Raw genomic sequence first — 19,607 nt, forward strand, 5'->3', positions numbered from 1 at the left:
GCACCACATTTGGAAGTTTCTGAATGCGCGTAGCTACAGGAGTCACCCCATGTCACCTTCACAAAAAAGCATGCAAACTTGTAGAAGACTTCAGTGTTCACTGGAAAAATACAGCTATCTAATTCATATCACCCTCCATCAGTACCTCTTGTTTCTATCAGTTTCTATTTGCCTCTCAGCAGCACTGCTAACTTCAGCTCTTGCAACCACACTTTGCTAGCACAGGCACTGGTATTCCCATCAGAGGCTTGTGACAGACACTGAGCCATGAACTACTGCATTAAACTTCACTGAATACCTAGTGACTAGCAATAGCCACACCACCTCTCCTCTGTACAGCGCTGGAAGAACACGAGATACTTGAGATTCATCGCTTTTACTGTTTTAAGCACAGTGATGGATGAGAGGCACACTCAGCTACCTGCATAGGTGAAACTCTCCAAAACACTTGTACTGTTTGCAAAATTAACTCCTGTAGGACTAGTAAGTGCCTCTCACCTTTACAGAGAGAGACAGTCTAGAGTTTACGGCTAAACACTTAAGGCATTTTAAAAAACATAGCTTGCTATTTCTGGAGAGCAAGCCAAAAAACTAGCTCCATCTCTAAAACACTTGTCTTGCTTGCTTGGGTTTGCCTGGAGATGACCATCTCCACGGCTGCTGGTCTGTGACTCAAAGGACATCGACCATACTGAAGTTCAGAGACATATGCACAAGCAGGATTCTTATCATGTAAGATCACCCTTTCTTTTCACAAGGTATGGGATTCAGCTTCCTTGACAGCTCTTACATTAAGCCTCAGAAAAAGAGAAGAGAAATGCAAAATCAATCCCAACACTGCCAATAGTGCCTAATTATGTGGCAGTCTTGTTTCAGTTTGCTTCAGTGGCCAGCTGGGACTGCGCCGAGACACAGGATTTCATCTTGCCAGAGAACTTCAGTGGGCACGCAGAGACAGATGTGGATAGCCAGTTCCTTTACTATTAACAAACATAAACCTTCCAGAAACAAGTTATCACAATTATTTTTTAAAGATAATGCCAAATGCTGAATTTCTACTGAAGTGAAAATGAGTTCTGCAAGTCTTGAACAAGTTATTTTTGAAACACTTGTCTAGTTCTGCTATTGACTCAAAATGACAGAAACAGAGCACATTACAGTGTGGTCAGATGACTTGTATGTGGTCAGTGGCCTTGGATAAATGCAAGACCTGACTCAGGTGCATCTCAGCCATAAAACATTTTATTTAATTTGTCCTGAAAGAAAAATTCCCAATACTGCTGCAAAAGAGGCAGCAAGAAAAGATATTGTCACCTGACGCTGTGAGTGCGTCATTTGTCTTCACCCTAGAACTGTGATTGCCCAGATCGGATACCAAGAGTAAAGCTCTCTTACACCATAAACTTGAGACATGCTCCTGTAAGAAAAAAAAGTTGGTTTGGTTTTTTTTTTTTTAAAGCAATTAATGACCAGTAATTACTGACAGTAATTCCTTTCTTGGTAGGAACACGTTCTCTGCAGCCACCAGGCTCTGCAAGCCCGCCACAAGCAATGACTTCTACACAGATGTCTGTATGCACTGGCGTAACTTATGGGCAATGAAGACTCTGCTTTGTATAGGTGACTTGTGTTTCAAGTCAGACACTTAATCAGGTCTACATTTTTGAACCAGCACTATTTACCAGGAGACTTTTGACAAAGACAAGAAATCCTCTAAAAACTGAACAACACAGAAGCATATACACTGTTCACCCAGGCTAATCTCACAGAATACTCAGTATGAGTGGACTATTGCAAGTTAAACTTGCTATATGGTCACTTCCCACAGCATCCTCAGTGGTAGAAATTAAAGTCTGCATGTGTTTATTTCAATAAAAAAAGTCAGTGTTCAGACCAGCCATACTTGCTGAAGAGTTGTGTGCCCTGGTCACCTCACCAAGAGGGACAACTGGAGGCAGTGAGGTTGTTAAGGACACAGCCAGCCTCGTTGATCAAATGTAGTTTTGGGAGACACAGTAACAAACCAGAGATTCTTGCCTCTATCACATTGATATTTCTACATCAGAAGTACGTTTTACAACACAGCAGCCTGTCCACTGCCAGAGCCGAGACCCATGTTCTTGAATCAGCATCCAGGGAATCACACTGGTTTTATATCCAGCATTAGGAATTTTGTATAAAATAATCCAGACCCTATAACTGGAGGAAGCTTGACAAGATGCAGCACTGGGGCAGCAAGTGAGCATAATGAACTTGGCACCACAATGTGGAAAGCACCATTCTCATAAATCTGTCCTGGTTTGAGCAACACAGGATTACTTTCTCTTGCAGTAATTTTACTTTTCAGTAAGGTCTTTTCTAACGCTTGGGAAAACTACACTTTCAGAAGACTCCAGTGTCTGAATTTGTGAAAATATTTACTTCATAGCCAGCTATGGTATGTGGATTTCAAGATCTCAGTGCTTTCAAGCTCACCAGGTGCAGGCATGAGGAGAAGTGAGACCCAGGCACTTGACCCAAGATGGCCCACAGTATTATTTTGTACTATGAATGTCACATTCAATATAAATTAGGAAGTTTGCTGAGGTGTTCCTCCTCTCTTCTATGATGGCTGTAATACAGAAAACTCCTTGCTCTGGTGCCAGGCCCCAGACCCCTTCCCTCCCTCCCAAAGCCACAGCACTTCAGTGTCCCACATTTGCTGTCCCCTGCTGGGAGTGCACAGCTTCCTGCTGATAGAATGGGCTCAGTATAATCCTTGTGTATTTTATATTGGTATCAGGAACAATACTGGTTCTTTAGTATTATTAATTATTTACTCTTCTTCTATTAAATCTGTTTATATTTCAACCCTTTGCTTTCCTTGTTTTGTCTCTGATTCCCCTTCCCAGGTGGGGAGGCATCATCAGGTGATAGAATAATTGTCAAAAGAACAATAAATTGTTGTGGGTTCTTCAAACCATAACACAAGCCAACTGCCAGAAGCACCTGCAAAGAAACACAAACACTTAAAAGGAGTATCTACATAGCTAGTCAAATAACACTGTATAAAAACATGAGACACCTCTTCCTAGAAAATGAAGTAAAGGACCTTGAAGTGAGCATTGTAATTTTTTCTCAAGACAGAGTGCTTTACAGCAAAACCTCTGGATCAGCTAAAAGACCTGGCATCCCACTGCTCAGAAGAAATGCTAGATTGCTATATAAACCTATAGTGCGTTGGTTACTGAAGAGTTGAGTGGAAAGGGAAATTAATCAAGTTTTGAGAACTTTAATGAAGTGACAGAGCAGCACCTCCACACATTGTGCTACCGGCAAACAGCTGCACTAACCCTCATCCTGCGCACAGCCCTGCAGAGGTGTGCCCTGCCACTGGAGATGCTATTCCGGCTCCCGTTCTTCCCATGGGAAGTGCAGCCCAGCCATGCTATAGCCCACAGTGGGCACAGGAGCACAGTGGGCTAGGCACATCAGGATCCTGGCTCAGGGGACCAGTACATGGGGGCTATGGGAAGCCAATCTGGAGACATGGAGGGCAAGAGGTGGAGAGACACGGGACTGGAGGTGAGTTTGCAAGTGGAAGCATGTGGAAGACAAAGGAGGGAAAAGTGAAGATATATGCTTCTGTGCACGTGTGTGTGTGTCCTGGCACAGCGCTGGGAGCAGCTACTGTCTGTGCCATTGGTACGGCATGGGGAACCTCAGCTGGGGACTTCGTTCTCCATACTGGAGCATCTTGGAAGCCAACAGGCAGAAGCAGAGCATGCAGGAGCTCTTCTGCATCACACACTCTGCTCCGCCATGTCCAGAGATGCTGTAAGATCCCACGATGAGCAAGACAGCACTGCAGTCTACATACCAATCCTCTGTTCTGCAGAACACGTCGGGAGTTGCAGGCTTGCATAGAGGATAAGATTAAAAAACAAAAAAAGACCTCATCAGGCAACCTACACTGGGGATGTTACACCCACCTTTGAATCTCAACACCTAAATTCCAGCAGTGACTGTGGTAAACTAGTTTTTACAATGCTTTTAAGTGAGTCAGTTACCAAAGAAAAAGATTTAGGTTCAGTTTGAAACCCTGGGCAGAAATCTCGGGGAAGGTGCAAGGTAGCTGCAAGCCATATGTATAAGTCAGAGCAGCAGAAAAGGCTCTTTTCACTTTTTTGAGGAAGTGTTTAGGGTTATGTGGAACCTTTAACCACTACGCATTTGCACTGAACCATAACCTCACCGAGGGCTGTTTATCAGCTAAAGGAACAGTGATTAACAAGGTACAAAAGCTGACATCAGGCTTACACAATACTAATCAGTGTCCACAAGAGATTAAAAAACAGGCATTTAATTTGAGTTCTGCTTTTTTTTAATCTTCTGGTCAGCAACTTCGATATTGCTGAGAAACTTGACATTGCAATTTAATAACAAGGTCTAAATATTGCCTCTGCTAGGAAAGCATGAAACCCAAGTTGCTCCTAGAGTGTCCTTAAAGATTGTTTTACAGTTCTATAGATAGAAACCAATTACAACGAATACAGTCCACTTACATTGATCTGACCAGAAGCTACTTCCTCACATTTTCATTAAATCTGTGATCACAGAAGCAACATTGAAAATGAAAAAATACAATTCTTGGCATAGCCAATTCAGCCAAAGTGTCAGCCCTATCAATGTAGGGTCAGCTACATCAGCAATGAGCTTTAAGACTAAGGAACCACCTACCCGAACCAAGAGGCAGCACTTAAACTGCAAAGCAGATGAAACAGACAGAGCTACAGAAACAAGAGCTACAGAATTAGTCTGCTTTAGGAGGCTGAAATATCCTGTCTCACATCTACTGATACTGCCATTACAGAGGCTCCTGATACAGGTCTACCTGGTACTGTCCAAAGGATTGCTTTTTGAACTTCTCAATACTGTTTAAGAGCAAACTTACGTACTGCTTAAGAAGCTCTTCTCCTCCACTGTGTGCTTTTCAGTTAATTATATGCTAATACCAAAACACTGAAAATGACAGCTAATGAAATATATTAAAGAAAATACATAATTTGCATCAGACAATAGTTTCTTCCTTGCCTTCTGTACCCCATGATGGGCATCACCCTTTTGCTCCTGCAGAAAGCCTCCAAGGGACACGCACTTTGTGGAAGACCATTACATTTGGTTCTGCCAATTAACTGCTCTGCAAAAGACAACGAAAACCGACATTAAAACTCAGGTATACATCATACCTGAAGTCTGACTGGTACTTCACAACTTGTTTGCAGTATAACTGAAAATAAAGCACTGACAATATCTTGCTCACTTTCACTCTAATTCTGAAGTGAGACTGAGAAGATGGTGACAAGGATAGGCTAAAGGAGCATATATATGGCTCAGTGTAGAATGGGAAAGGTATTAAACAAAAACCAATCTGACAAGAGGGTGGAAAGGTACCTAGTGCTATTCCTAATTTTTGTCAACCTTCATGCAAAGCTTTTGCCCATGTTTACTCACCTGCTGTTTCAAGCACTAAGCATGGCACAGTAGTAACCTCCGTGCTCTCTGTCATAACCTTTTAGGCAGAACACCAGTCCCCAACATCAAGGGAAAAGCACAATAAGGACATACAAAGGTGTCAATGCAAGTGTACAAGACCTCCACAATTTTTTGTGACAGTCTAAAGATCTATGAATTACTTAAAGTGGTAATCTCTTGCCTCTCTAGTGATCAGCAAGTGCTAATCTTCCATGGAAACAAGACAGATCTTTACCAGTTGTGCAGAGAGGCTGGTTTAAGCAATTAGTCAGCGAATATAGGTTCTTTTTAGCTAGCATGTACTACAAAATAAAATATAAACCCCATAACCTAATTAAGCACAGGAGCTAGCAGAGCCTTGAAGCTGTTTCTCCTGAGCCTAGCTCTTATTACTTTGCAATAGACATCATTATCCTACAGAACCGTCTAGGACCACAGAGGGAGTAGACGAAGTGTCCAGCATTTAGCAGTAGCTATTTAGTATTACCTGAGTTTATGCAATACAGAACTTAAACTATTTCTGCCTTACGTTTTCTCAGAAGCCTCCACCAACCAGCCTGAGAATCCTTCCTGCAGGCAGTGAGCTGCAACTGGGACTGCAGTGCAGGGTTCAAGCTCTAGATCACACAGGGCTGCGCGTCCCCACAGAAGCTGTACAGGGTGGGACAGGGGGTGAGCTGAGCAGATGAGGGTGCTCAGCACTGAGGAGCAAGCTACCTGTCCCAGCACAGATGGAAGCTCTGCTGTGGACAAAGCCCTGCCACCCAGCAAGCAGGTTTGGGGAAGAGGTACCCAGAGACGCTCAAAAGGCAGTAAGGAGGCTTCTCCAATGCTTGTTGAGAGGATAGGATTTGACAAATATACTCCTTTAATGCTTATCCCATCCTCACTACTGAAAGACTGTCTATCCTCCTATACCACAGGAATGCAGCCCCCCAAGTTGTCCCCAGTGGGTCTTGGGGGTGGGAAATAACAGTACTCTTGGGTGGAAGTTTCCTCTCGACAACTAAGGAAGAAACCACAGCCATCTCTTCTGCAGCAGCTCCTGAAGCTTCCCCAGCACCAGCTATTTTCCCTTTCCTGTGCAGCAGCTGAGAAGAGGGCAGGTCACTGTGGGTGCATTTTGCTGAGCTTTTGGGTTTCCATCTGTCTGCATAAGCACAGAAATGGTGGAAGTTTGTGCTATCCCAAGCACATTAAGACAACTTAGGCAGTAAAAGCAATGTGCTGATGAGGGCTCTTCTCAGCAACTAACCCTGTTGTGTTCAGAAGGTGACGTGAAGAGTTTATACTAGAGGAATAAACAACTGGGAACATACTGCTGGAACAAAAGGTGCTGGAACTGGCAGTCTGATCAGCGATCACAACATTTCCATTGGAGTTACTCAACTTGAGCATCAAGCACACTGGTGACTGCACACGGCTAAACAAAATTATCCACATTAACTATCTACCTCTGGCTTCAAAAGCCTTCACCTTTCTGCCAAATACAAAACTCCCCAGAAACTGTGAATTTTAAAATAAGTTCAGAAGTTGATAACACAGAAACATAATGCCTTGAAATAAGTGTGACACTTGCAAACAAATCATTAAACGCATGACTAATTTTTCTACTTCACTAAAAAAATATTGGGCTGTTTCCCAGTACTGTCTGAACATGACCAAGTTTAATTCAACGCTTTTTTTTCTCCCTACAATAACTTGGAGCACGAACAGACATAGCCCCAGATTTTGCTTCATTTTGTTTTGTTCCAGACAGACAACCAGTAAAGAATCCAATGGTGCTGGAGGGGTAAGCAATAGTATCTATAAAGCCTGAAAGCTCAATCAATGCTATTACAAACTACTGCAGAAGTTTGCCTGGTGCATACAGTGTTACAGTAATTGATGACAAGCCTTCTTATTAAGGAGTCTAGTCAGTGAAAGAACACGCTGCATCAGTTCTTAAATATTGCATTAAGGGCTTTCAGTAGCATGAAACAGGGGAGATGGAGACAGCACTGCTCAGTTCACACATCTGGCAGATAGTTTATCACGAGGCAAAACGCACCTGAAACAGCACCACTCCAGCTGCATAGTCAACCAGGTTGTTGTCTTTGGGATGCACCTTGGCAGCCCCCTGTGTCCTTCAGCTTTCACTGGTCTGACCAGGATCCAGAGCCTGACCTACCACATGCCTCTTGGCAGGTTTCCTGGACACAAGCTCTCCCTCTATTAATTTTTTGCAGAAATGGTAACCTACAACCCGCATTTCCCTTATCCCTTCCTTCCTCTGCTACTCCTGCCCACTCTGGGCAGAATTCCCTTAAACATTTAAGAAGAGATCAGCAAGACAAGCCTGGCTGAGTCCTGCCTTACTGGGAGGCTCAGGTCAGGAGTGCACGCTCAGGAGCTGGGCTTCACATTAACTGGGTTAAGCCAAGCGTACACCAACTGTACTGCTAAAACATTCATGGGTTTGTGCTTACGTTACATAAAAAGAATAAGAGATTGCACTTTGAGAAACTGGTGCTGTATATAGACTGCATCCAGGCTCTTTCCCTCTCTGTCACCCCATTAACCGTATGAGTGACAATGCACTTTGCAGCCTTGGTTCACTTTCATACCAGGCTGACCAAGCCAGCTGACGTAGGAGTACGGTCTTTCAGAGGCAGCATGAAGAACCTGGTTTCACAGGGCTTCATCATTCTGATTTTCTAGAAGTGGATCCATCAGATCAGAAGCCATCCAGATTTAATGACTGCCCACTATCTCAACAGTAAATATTTCGCATCAGTTCAACTGACAAATGCCTGACTCCAGGTACCCTAACGTACAACAGGTTTCATGATCACAGAATAATTCAGGTTGGCAGGGACCTCAGGAGGTTTCTAGGCCAACCTCCCACTCAGCACAAGGCCAGCTATGAGAACAGATCAGGTTGCTTAGGACTTTATCCAGGTGGGTCTTAAAAACTTCCTCCAAAGATGATGACAGCACAGCTTCTCTAGGTCCTTGTTCCACGGTTTGGCTGTCCCCACTGAAAAGCCTTCTCTTTATACCCCACTTAAGCCTCATGCTTCAATCTGTCTGTTGCCTCTTGCTCTCCTGCCACACAACTGAACAGTCTGGCTCCATGTTCTTTATAAGATGCAGTCTGCAAGTGCCAAGCAGAGATTGCAACCACTTCTGTCAGCCTACTGGTTCTACTCTTGTGAAACAGCGCAGGATCCTGTTGACCACCTTCACTGTAGGGACACACTGCTGGCTCATGGCCACTGTGATGATCACCAGAACCCCCCAGGGGGTTTTCTGCAGAGCTGTTCCCCACCCACTCAGTCCCACCTAGGGATCCTTCCTTCCATGGGGCAAGACTTTGCATTTGTCCCTGTTCAACTTCATACGGTCCCTGGGGTCAGCCCCTTCCTTCAGCCTGGCAAGGCCCCTCTGAACAGCGGCCCAGACCTCAAGGGTATTGCCTCTCACCCTTGCACCCCTCACCCCAGTCAAGGCTGTTCATAGCTCAATACAGATGCCCCTATCTCCTCCAGGTCACCAATAAAGACATCTAACAAGGGCAGATGCCAGGACAGACCCTGCAGCAACTTCACTTGCCACCAGCCTCCAGGAATTATCTCAATGGGAAATTCAGAGACTGAACATAAACCTCAGAAAAGACCTTGGGAAGCTACTGACAGCCACCCACCACCGTCACTAACTATGCAAACAAGGCAGACTCACTCGCTAAACAAGTCACCGTCCCAGGGAGGTGAGGCTGCCCCAGGGGATGCCTCGTAGGAGAGAGGGACCAGGAGCAGCCAGGCATCATCCCACAGAAATGAGCGTCTTCATCTTCTCCCTCTCTCCACAAAGCACTGCTGTAATGATGTTCCCAGGAGGAAGAATTGTTGTAAATAATTAAGAGTTACATGTTCAGACAAGCACTACACTGCAGTGTCATGCATTGTTATAGCTTTAAGAGGATGTTTGTTCAATTATTTTTAATTTTTTACTTCACAGAAAACTCAAGGGAGAGACTGCTGCATCATTCAAGAAAACTAATAAGGTTCAAATTATGCTTCAAAGCTTTTTCTCTCCTCTTGATTCATGACTCTGCCTGGACAAGTCACCCATGGAAAGTAGTAAATCTGTTCTGCTGTTCCTAGTAAAAATTTACCATGTTCAGGCTTTACTTCCAATCACTTCCGAACTACTACTTCATGCAAAATAGGGAGTGCTGATCAATAAGAAACTGGTCTCAGGGCCAGCAGTCAAGGGCCAAGCAAAAAACCCAGAATATAAACAGAACAGATTTTGTATTCTTCTCGAACTGACAATAAATTGTATAATTCAATTATAAATTGTTACCATATGCATACCCTGAAGCACAATTCCTTTTAATTTTTGTGGATGCTGGGAAATAACATCTAATTATGGTTTAAAACAATTCAATGTATTTAGGATTACAAAAGTAAATGTGACATCCTGTGCTTTTTTGTTAAAAAAAACCACTTTGCTTTACCTGACTGGTACTATAACAGGCAGGATTCAACTAATTTGGTGCTTAATTTGCTGGTTTTAACCCCAGGAGAGGGCTAATACTGTCAGGTACTCACACCAAACACTGTTTTGCTCAAGGGCCCAGCAAACCTTTTCTCTCTGCCTCACACATCACTAACTCTCCTCCATTACTCCTGCAATCTTGGGTGACGTGCCTTTGTCCACTACTTTTGCTGAACCAGAACAGCTAGAGACACTGAAGGGAGGACGAGAAGAAGTTAACCTGCTTCTTTGCAGAGAGTAAAAAAAATACTCCACATCCTTTGCTTATTTCATGTTTTTGTTTTTTTTTTTTAATTTCCTTACAGCACCTCAAATGGTATAGCACATAGTTACAGCCACTCTCACATTCAGCTCTGCTGCCGTGTCTTGTCTTTTGTAATTCACTGTGTTGGCACAATTTAAGACCTCAAAATGGAAAAAAAAAAACCACATATTGAGCCAGAGCTGATTCCCCTCCCACACACTTGTGAATTTGCACAATTTCCCCTTCAGGAGAAATATCTCAGTTATTGAATTTGCACGAGGTACAATAACTGAGATATTGTGCAAATGACAATGGGATTCACATAGCAACATACCAGCAAGTCATGGGAAGGACCAGCAAAAACTCACTTGGACTCTGGCTGAAAAACAGCTGCTTCTGAGAGCAGCATGTGGCAAGCACACTTCACTCTGATGCCGACACCTTTAAGAGCATTCAGATGTGCTTCCAAGAGTAAATACACATGGGTACACACAAGGAAATGCACATGTACAAGACCTGTGCGGTACCTCAGACTGTTACACTGTTGGACCAAATCCAAGCAAACTTTGTTATTGCTAGAAGGGCACTATATCAAACATACCAAGTGGAGACACTCATCCATTGCTACTGACATACTACAGACAGTGGCCCTGCCCTGTCCCACAGTACATGCTTGTGGAGAACAAGACCAGCAATAGTACCACAGAGAAGATGGTAAGTGGAAGAGGGTTATGTTAAGACATCCTTACAGGAAGGCAGGTTGCCTGTGTAGTAATTTTGCAGCTTCAAATAGAGTAAGGTTTGTTTGATTTGCTACTCAACTCATTGAGGAGAAAACTGGGTGGCACTTCAACGCATGCACTGCCAGATGAAATAGTTTATGAATGGGATGAACGTACTAAAAGAGTCCTAAGAATACCCAAAGTAAGGCTCCCGCAGCTGCGCATCCTTCACACCTCCCTCCGGCGAGACGGCCTGTGTCCCCGGTATGTCCCCACACCTCCAGCCCACAGTGGCCACACAGGGAAGGCGACACTAGGTTCAAGGGCATCCAGGCTACCACCGAGTATACCAAAGCAAATCCCAGCTCTTGGCCAGAGCCCAGCGGGCACAGTCACCGCAGGCATCAGCGACGGGCTGCCTGGCACAGGGCTCAGGCCGAGCATCTCCTGAAAGCGGGGTTCAGACGGGGCAGGGCAGCGCCAGGGACACAAACCTGCACAACCCGCCGCCCGCTCACCCCGCAGGCCCCAGCCGGGCAAACCCGGCTGAGTCACGGCTTACACCCTCCACTTGTTCTCCGCAGCCGGAGGTCACCGCTCCCCGATAAACCAAGAGCCGCTGCCCGGGGCCCGCCGCGCCCGTCGGACCGCGGAGGGCGGCTGCTGCTCCGTGAGCGATGCCCGCCGCCGCCCCCCACACCGCTCCCGCCGGGGCGGGCCCGGGGACACGCCCGACGGCGCGGCCGTCCCGAGCCCACCTGCCCGACGCGGGCACCGCTCCCCCCGGCCCGGCCCCCGCCGCTCCGCTCCGTTACCGTACCGCACCGTACCTCCTTCCTGCGGCTGGGCGCGCCCGGGCGGGTGAGGAGCGCCGTCTCCTCGCAGACCACGGCCACGTCCTCCACGAAGACGCAGTCGGGGAGGCTCTCGTCGGCCGGCAGCTCCAGCACCTGCAGCCCCAGCTTGCCCCGCAGCACGCCCACGTACAGCTGGTACTCCCGCTCCGCTCGGGCGAAGTCTACCTCGGGCCCCGCCGCGCTGCGCAGCGCCTGCCGGCACAGCGACTCGGGCAGCGCCCGCACCACGGCGTGCGTGCAGCGCCCGAAGGCGGTGGGGCCGCCGCCCAGCCCGGCCATGCTGTGCAGCGGGGACAGCGGAGAAGGAGGGAGGGAGCGGGGGACGGACAGCCGCCGCCGCCGGCCCTGGCAGCTGATAAAGCGCCGCCCGCGGCCCGGCCGCGCCCCATTGGCTCCCCACCAGGCACATTTCCATGGGGCCGCCGCCAAGCGCACTCCCATTGGCTGGCGGCGGCGGCCGGGCCGCGCCATTGGCCGCTCCCCCGCCGGGCGCCGCTTACCTGGGCAGCGGGCGGGAGCGGCGACACCGCCCGCTCAGCCCTGAGGGGCCGGGCGCGTCCCCTCAGGGGCAGGGCGGTGGGGCCTCCGCCCTCCGCGGGGCGGCCCCGCCGCTTACCCCTAGGCCTTGCCGGGCGGGGCGTTGGGGCTGTCTGTGCTTGCCCTAGGGCTCTGGGTACCGCTACCCAGAGGGGCGTCGTGGTTTGACATGGTGGTTTCACGTAGTTATGTGTAAAAACACGGCTGCGCCGACGGCATTCAAACACCTGCGTCTGCCCGCATTTCTGTGCTGGGCGGGGGCAGGGGGAAGGCTGCCTGCCCCTGCTGCTCGGCGATGTGTGGGGCTGGCTGCCTGCGTGCCCTCTGTGGCCGCCTGCTGCCTCCCCAGCGGAGCAAGAGGCCGGGCGCTTTATCCATGCGGCCTAAGGAAGAATATCCCGTGATGAAGGCTACTCCACGTGCAAATACAAATGAAATAAGACCAGCCACTTCCTAATCCCTCATCATGGCTACCTCCGGGGCTGCTCACCGGCAGAGCGTGTCCACCTTCTTCCTCTCCTTCATGCTGTCAAATTTCCCCCTCTGCGGGGTAGAGGGGACACACCCGAGTCTTGCTCCACCTCTGCTCAGGAACTGAAACAACAAGCGTTTTCCACCTTTCCCGTCAAAGAAACACTTGCTTCCCCGCTGTTCATTTTCCCCAGGTTTTATCCCGACCGCAGGTTATCCCGGACGAAGACCAGCCCTTTCCAGTGCTCACCTCTGCTGTCCAGGCAGGAGCCGAATGCGGCTTTGGGCTAGACCTCGCGCCGTGGGGATGTCCATAGCACCCGCCCTGGGTTGAGCTGCAGCTGCTGCCGCCATCCCAGGTACCACTGAGGAGACGCCCGAGGTCTCTCCTCACCGGAGCAGACAGGAGGAGAGGAGGAATATGAATTTTCCTTCCAGCTCTTCTTTTGCTGTCAAGGCTCTTCTAAGTGTCCCTTTGGTCACAGAGGGGACCCCACCAGCACACAGCTCCATCTTCCCCCGTCAGTGCTCCGGCAAACCCTGGGCAGCTGCGTTGGCCATGCTGTCATGGATGTCGGCACATGTTCAGCACTTGGGAATACGGTTAATGAATAGCATGAAGGAAATACCAAAACGTGTTTCCAAAATAGCATCTGATGAGATTTTCATCTGCATTTTCCACACGTTCTCCAAATATCCAGTAAAGGCTGCCTTTACTTAACATGCCTAGGCACAGTTGTTTGAATAACAGTCATTCACTGAATAATGTGCAAATATTATTCTCCTTAAAACAAATGGACAGGTAATTGAGTTGTTATCATGTAGGACATTTCAAATTCTTGAGAAACCACTGCAAATGGTATTATACCGTCTCTGGTATAATGATCCTTCCACAGTCATTAAAACCTATTTTTACTTATTACAGATTTGGGATATGGCCATTGTCACACTTTGGTTTTCTTTTTGCTAGCATGACTTTTATCCAGAAGACAAAGTGCTACTATTTGTAATTTAAAAAATTGCCAGGGTTCCTATCTGAAAAGGTATTGAAAAATAGTTGTTCTTGCAGCTAATGGACCGGAAAGTTCTAGTCGGTACAGATTTTTTTGACATCCATAAGTACCCTATGAATTTATAAGTGATGACAATTTTTAGATCTCGCTGAGATTACAGGAATATGAAATACGAGGTGATGCCACAGTCATCTGGTACACACACGATATGTTAGGACAGTGAGGTTTGCCCCGGAGGCATTGTCACCGGCCCAGACTGACCTCAGGTGGCCACGGCTGCTCCCCGGGAGCTGGCCAGGTATCACTTCTGACAGCTTCTCAATACCTTCTGCGTTTGGGGAGAGAAGGCTGGAGGAAGGAGGATCTCTTTATGAGATGCAGTGGCATGAAATAATGGAATGCTACGAATGCAGTGTGTTTTGGAAATACAAAACATTAGCTATTTAGACAAGGTTACAGAAGTAACGACTACAGGGGGAAAAAAAAAAGTAATCTGTATTTCCATACATGTATAAAATGGTGCAGTTCAAATACAAATGAGGATCTGTTTGCTGATTGTGATTGTTCTATTATTTACGTTGAACAGAAAGGCATCATTACAAATCTAGGAACAGATGCAGCCAGAGCAAAATTGTACGTATTTATAATAAAATTAACAAAATATCAGTTTACTCCCAAATTAACGTTACATAATAGAATGTGTTCACACAGTCTTGCGTGAGTGATGTTAAAATTCATCATATGCAGTAATACAAAATGGGTCAGTTACGGTCATCAGCATAGTATTTATTGTCTAACTTGCTCTAAATCCAGTATTTTCCTGTAATTTTGTCCTGCTGGAGCGACAAGTGTAAAAGAGCAAAGCTGCCCCCCCCAGCAAAGAAAAAAGCTGTGTCACACTACAGAATTCATGCAGAACGATGAAAACCATGCTTGCAACAGGGGATGGACTGCAGACTGCTTGATTGTTATCACAGAAAGCTGTATTTAGAAAGGAGAAAATGCTTCATAGAGAAAATACAGAAAAGGATGCAAATCCAGGTGTTTTGTGACTGAGATTGCACAGAGTCATCTGCTGGCAGCGACAGTGAGAAGAAAATTGCTTTGCAAAATGTACTCGAGGAGGCATATGTGAATAACGCATTCACTTTCAGGAGAAAGGAACAGATATTGAAAAAGGAGATATGGTTTAAAAGTTATGACAGAAAAGTCATCAATACACAAAGTGAAGTTTCATCCTTTTGACAAAATCACCAGCAGCATATCGATAGGATTTTTTTGTTGTTTTTTTTTTACTGCCGCGACTTGCGAACAATCTGCAGCTATGTAAAAAGCTGCCACAAAGATGAAGGGAATAATTTCCACAAGGTAGAAGGGAAGCAATGGACTTAAATTATTGCAAGGAAACGTGAAAAAAGCTTTCTAACAATAAGGAGCAGAGAAAAAGATTTCCTGGGCAGAATGTGCAGCCTCCATAACAGGCATTTTTAAGAAGTAGTTAAAGAAATATCTGCCAGGAGCATAAAGCCAGAGCTGGTGAAGGAGGATGGATGAAAAGAGGTCCCTTCCAGTCCTATGATTCTATTACCATTTTTACACTGAAAATGACTGACAATTTTAGTGAGAATAGCTATGGAATGATGAGCCTGATGTCCCCAATAACAAACGCACAAGCTTTATGTGCACCACTAGGTGACTGAAGGTCACGGCCGGTCACTGCTGTTCAACAGTTTGTGTGATGTTGACAAAGGAGCATTTGGATCACCGCCAAATACAAACGCACGCCACATGGGCTGATTGTTCAGGCGTGCGAGATGGTTGCAAAGTTTGAACACGCTTCCCGTCACTTGCAGATGCTGGAAAAACACCACTGGCTCTAAAGCCTTGGTGGACATCTCGCACACTATTAATTAAATGCTACTTGAAACCCGAGACAGTGAAAAGCCAGGCACAGGATCGTGACTGAGCCATGCAGTCACAAGCACGTCCTGCTATGGCGATGGGAATCTGCGCCAGAAAGATGGAGAGATACCGAGTTTCATGTTTTAAAAGGAATAAAAATTTCAAAGATTTCTTCACCTCAATAGAAAACCATGCAACTGCTGCACAGCCAAATGCCATTATTAATAGAAGCAAACACTGCTCTGCAGGGAAAGCTCCCATTGTGATCAATGGGTCGTTCTCTTAGTAAAGGTACAGGATCAGGTCTTACAGCCATAGAAGAGAAAAATGTTACTTTAATCATGCTTTACATAGACGAAAAGTGACCCGAAGGGGTTTTCACCCAGATAGTTGACAGAAGTTTTCAGTTTCTGCTCTAGTCCTGCAATACAAAAAACCACAGTGATTCAGTAAAGCAGTATTTTTACTAAATAATTGTCTAGGCTCCTCATATAGAGGACCTAAAGACATTAGGCAACAAGTCACTTCACCCCACTGCATGGACAAATAGATTAGCTCGCCATCTATTCTTTATGTGACAGATCACTCCTGAAAGAGGAAACCAACCTCTTCTGGGTGACGTAAATCAACAGTGCATCTGCCAGCCTGTAGAGAAATCCTTTTGGGGAGCAGCATTTTCCCTTGCCTGAGTTGAACCCCAGCTATCTCACAGAGTCTTACCAGGGCCAGATTAATTCTATATATAGCTGGTTCAGGGGAAACACAATATTTGTTTTGTCTGCTACGGGATAACAAACTGGGCGTTTTCTCAGCTGGCATTTTGCATCCTCCGGAGAAGGAGGAATTCCCATGAGCTGACAGCTACGCAGTTGTTGGGAGACAAAGCTGTCAAAGGGTGATTCTTTAGAAGTCAGCTTTGGCAGCATTGTTGCCGTGACACATGGCACCAAGGAGCCTGGACAACACGCCGAGGCGCAGGGCATTCCTCACATTTATAGTCTTCCCACGTGTTCTGTTACAACAGGTTACACCAGTGCAACCAGGATCAACTTTTGGATTCACTTGGCTGAGCAAACAGATCAGTCGGGAGAGAGCTGCAGGACTGACTATTTACCTCCTGTGCTCCCATCTCCTCACCCTCACCACGCCTGACATCCACTTCTCCCCTTCTTTCCCTGCAGGGGAAAAGTCACTTGTTGAATTTTTTAAAAAGCATGTGTTAGGTGCCACAGTTTCAGGGGTCCATGACTAAAAAATGAGATTAGTACTCTGTGGAAATTTATGCTGAATTACAATAGTTGACGTCTCTTACAGAAAAGAATAGAAAGACACCATTTGTTTCCCTGATGGACATGCTTCCCACAAATATGCCAGAGCTACTATGCTGGCCAGGAGAGAGAGGAGTCAGGGTAAGGATAAGTGCTTTGTAAATTGTTCTTGTTGTGGCTGCCTTGGGACAACTGGACAACAAGATTTTTCCTGCTATCAGAGAGCATTTTTAATAAAGTGTGCTGTTTTATCAGCTTGGCAAGAAAGCATCAGCTCCAGAGTAGGAGGGGGGAGGTGGCTCGTGCCATTCGCACTTACACAGCTATTGTTCAAGGGGTCTCACGAATCCAAAGCCAGCTGCCGTGAGATGCTGCCGATGCCCCTGTGGGCAGCACAAAAAGGCTGCCTGAAGGAAGTGGAGGATCAAGTCTTTGGTAAATCGTGGCTGCTAAACCGGGCTGCACTGATACAAGAGGAATAATGCACATGCTGGGTTTTTTTCTCCCCTTCAAGTCTTCCACCAAAGCTATACCTTTATTCCCTAAAAAAGCAACAGCTTAAAAATGCTGATCGATGCAGGTTAATATTTTCTAAAGGACCCAAGCCCTTTGCAATGTAACTTGTGTTGCTTTTTAGTGTTTATCCTAAGTCTCCATTTCCCATTTCTATGGAGCCAGCTGGCCAGTTGGCAGCACCCCTCAGGTGTGGCAGGCTGTCCTTCCCTTTCATTGCCTGAAAAGCCCTTGCAAGCTCAGCAGTAAGATGCAATGACATTTGGCTGTGGCATTTCTTGCTTTTCTTAGTTTGCATTTCCCATTCCTTCCAGGAGCCAGCTGCCTGAGAATGAATTGTCAGCCTTTCTTATCACTTAGGCATCTTTTGCCTTGACTTGTAAATGCTTGGTGCATTTTTGGTGTTGACTTGGTCAATAACTTGCAAATGCAACTATGAAACTGTATATTTACATGAAACTTGTTAAAGAGAATATGGAGAGAGAGAGATATGCACATCTATATACTTATATGGATGCACATGAGTCAACAACTTTGTGGTTTCCCTTGTGTACCTGCAAAGGGCAAGCAGTTCTTTTGCCAGCATCCTTGGCACTGAGACTAGTGCTAGAGACAAACAGACAGATTAATACATCACAAATTAAGCTAAGAAAGTGAAAGATTTCCAATAGGCTTTTTTACCCAGTCTATAGATGTGCTGTCCTAAGCGTCAGAGTTAAAAAGCTGTAAAATGTTAAGATACACAGATTAGCTTCAGTATTAATGTATCCAGGCTGGTGGCAACAACTCTTGCTGTAATTCATGACAGAACAGATGTGAAATTATCTTTTCTTCTTCAAAGGGAAATGCTCGATAGCTGTTTGCCCTTCCACAGGGGAACCACGTGTAGTGCTTCCATAGGAAGCAGGTAGTACGGAGGGAGTGGCACCAGTTGGAAGGCTTGAGGAGGCAGCAGGTGATCAGTTTGTTCCATTTGAACTTGTGCTGTTCTTTATCACTTAACCAAGAGGTTGCTGTACGCCTCTAACTCGCCAGCTGAAAAAGAATGGAGAAATGGAGCCGTTAAGGTGCAGTACAGAAAGGGACAGAACTCCTGCTCCCCGCAATTTCCCTGACATGTAGTGCCACTGCACACAACAGGGACCAGAGGCAGCACAGGGGGCGCTGCCTTCCGCAGATAAACCAGCAGATGAGGCACCCTTGATACCACCTCATGTTTGATTCTGAGAGGATGCTGAGCTGAAGCATCTATGGGACTTCAACATCTGTTTTCCGAACGTCAGTAAGAAGGTCAGAGCCTATCTCTGGGTATCCAGTGTTAGGATCATGTACCCTTGTAGTACAAAAGCTTTTCCTAATGTCCAAGTCAAACTTCTGCCAGATTTATCCCCTGCATCTATTGAGAGGAATTTGTCTCCGTTGTGTTTGTAACTGCCTTTCAAGTACCCGTAAGTTGCTATCAGTTCCTTTTTAAACTTCTCTTTTCCAAGCCAAACAAGCCTAGCTCCCTAGATCTCTCCTTCCATGCCACGTGCTTCAGACCCCCAATACCTTGGTGGTGCTCTGCAGGGCGATCTCCAGTTTTTCAATCTCTCTCTTGACCAGGGAGCCCCAGACTGGACATAGTATTCCAGATATGGCCCCCCCAGTATCCAGTAGAGGGGGATAATAATTTCTCCCAGTTTGCTGGCTACAATTCTCCTCGAGCAGCCCACTATACTGTTTGCAGAGTTGCAGACTGTGAACCTGAAGCCCACAGTAACCCTCAGATCCTTTTCAGCAGGGCTCCTGATCGGTTGGTTCCTATGTTGTACAGGTCCACCCACCCATTTGCAAATCTCTGCAGTTCTCCCTGTTGACCTTCATGAAGTTGCTGTCAGCCCAGTGCTCAGGTTTCGCAGGGTTCCTCTGAATTCTCCCACAGCTTGGCACAACTCAAAATGAAGATTTGCACCTCAGCATATTCCAAACACAAAGAGCACAGAGGAAGATCAAACCGAATGACTGCTGTTAAAAACAGCAGC

At 46.3% G+C, this 19,607-nt stretch overlaps 1 protein-coding gene across 1 annotated transcript in view; it reads right to left on the reverse strand.

The window, feature by feature from the left end:
* Window positions 1-12,254, reverse strand: part of DDAH1 (dimethylarginine dimethylaminohydrolase 1) — a 63,244-nt gene extending 50,990 nt beyond the window's left edge. Inside the window, exon 1 of the mRNA XM_063343149.1 lies at window positions 11,853-12,254. Coding sequence (XP_063199219.1) covers window positions 11,853-12,158 — 306 coding nt within the window. The 5' untranslated portion in view covers window positions 12,159-12,254. The remainder of the gene's footprint in view (window positions 1-11,852) is intronic.
* Window positions 12,255-19,607: the final 7,353 nt, after the last annotated feature.

This window comes from Chroicocephalus ridibundus, chromosome 8, assembly GCF_963924245.1.
Source record: "Chroicocephalus ridibundus chromosome 8, bChrRid1.1, whole genome shotgun sequence".
NCBI classification, from domain to species: Eukaryota; Metazoa; Chordata; class Aves; order Charadriiformes; family Laridae; genus Chroicocephalus; species Chroicocephalus ridibundus.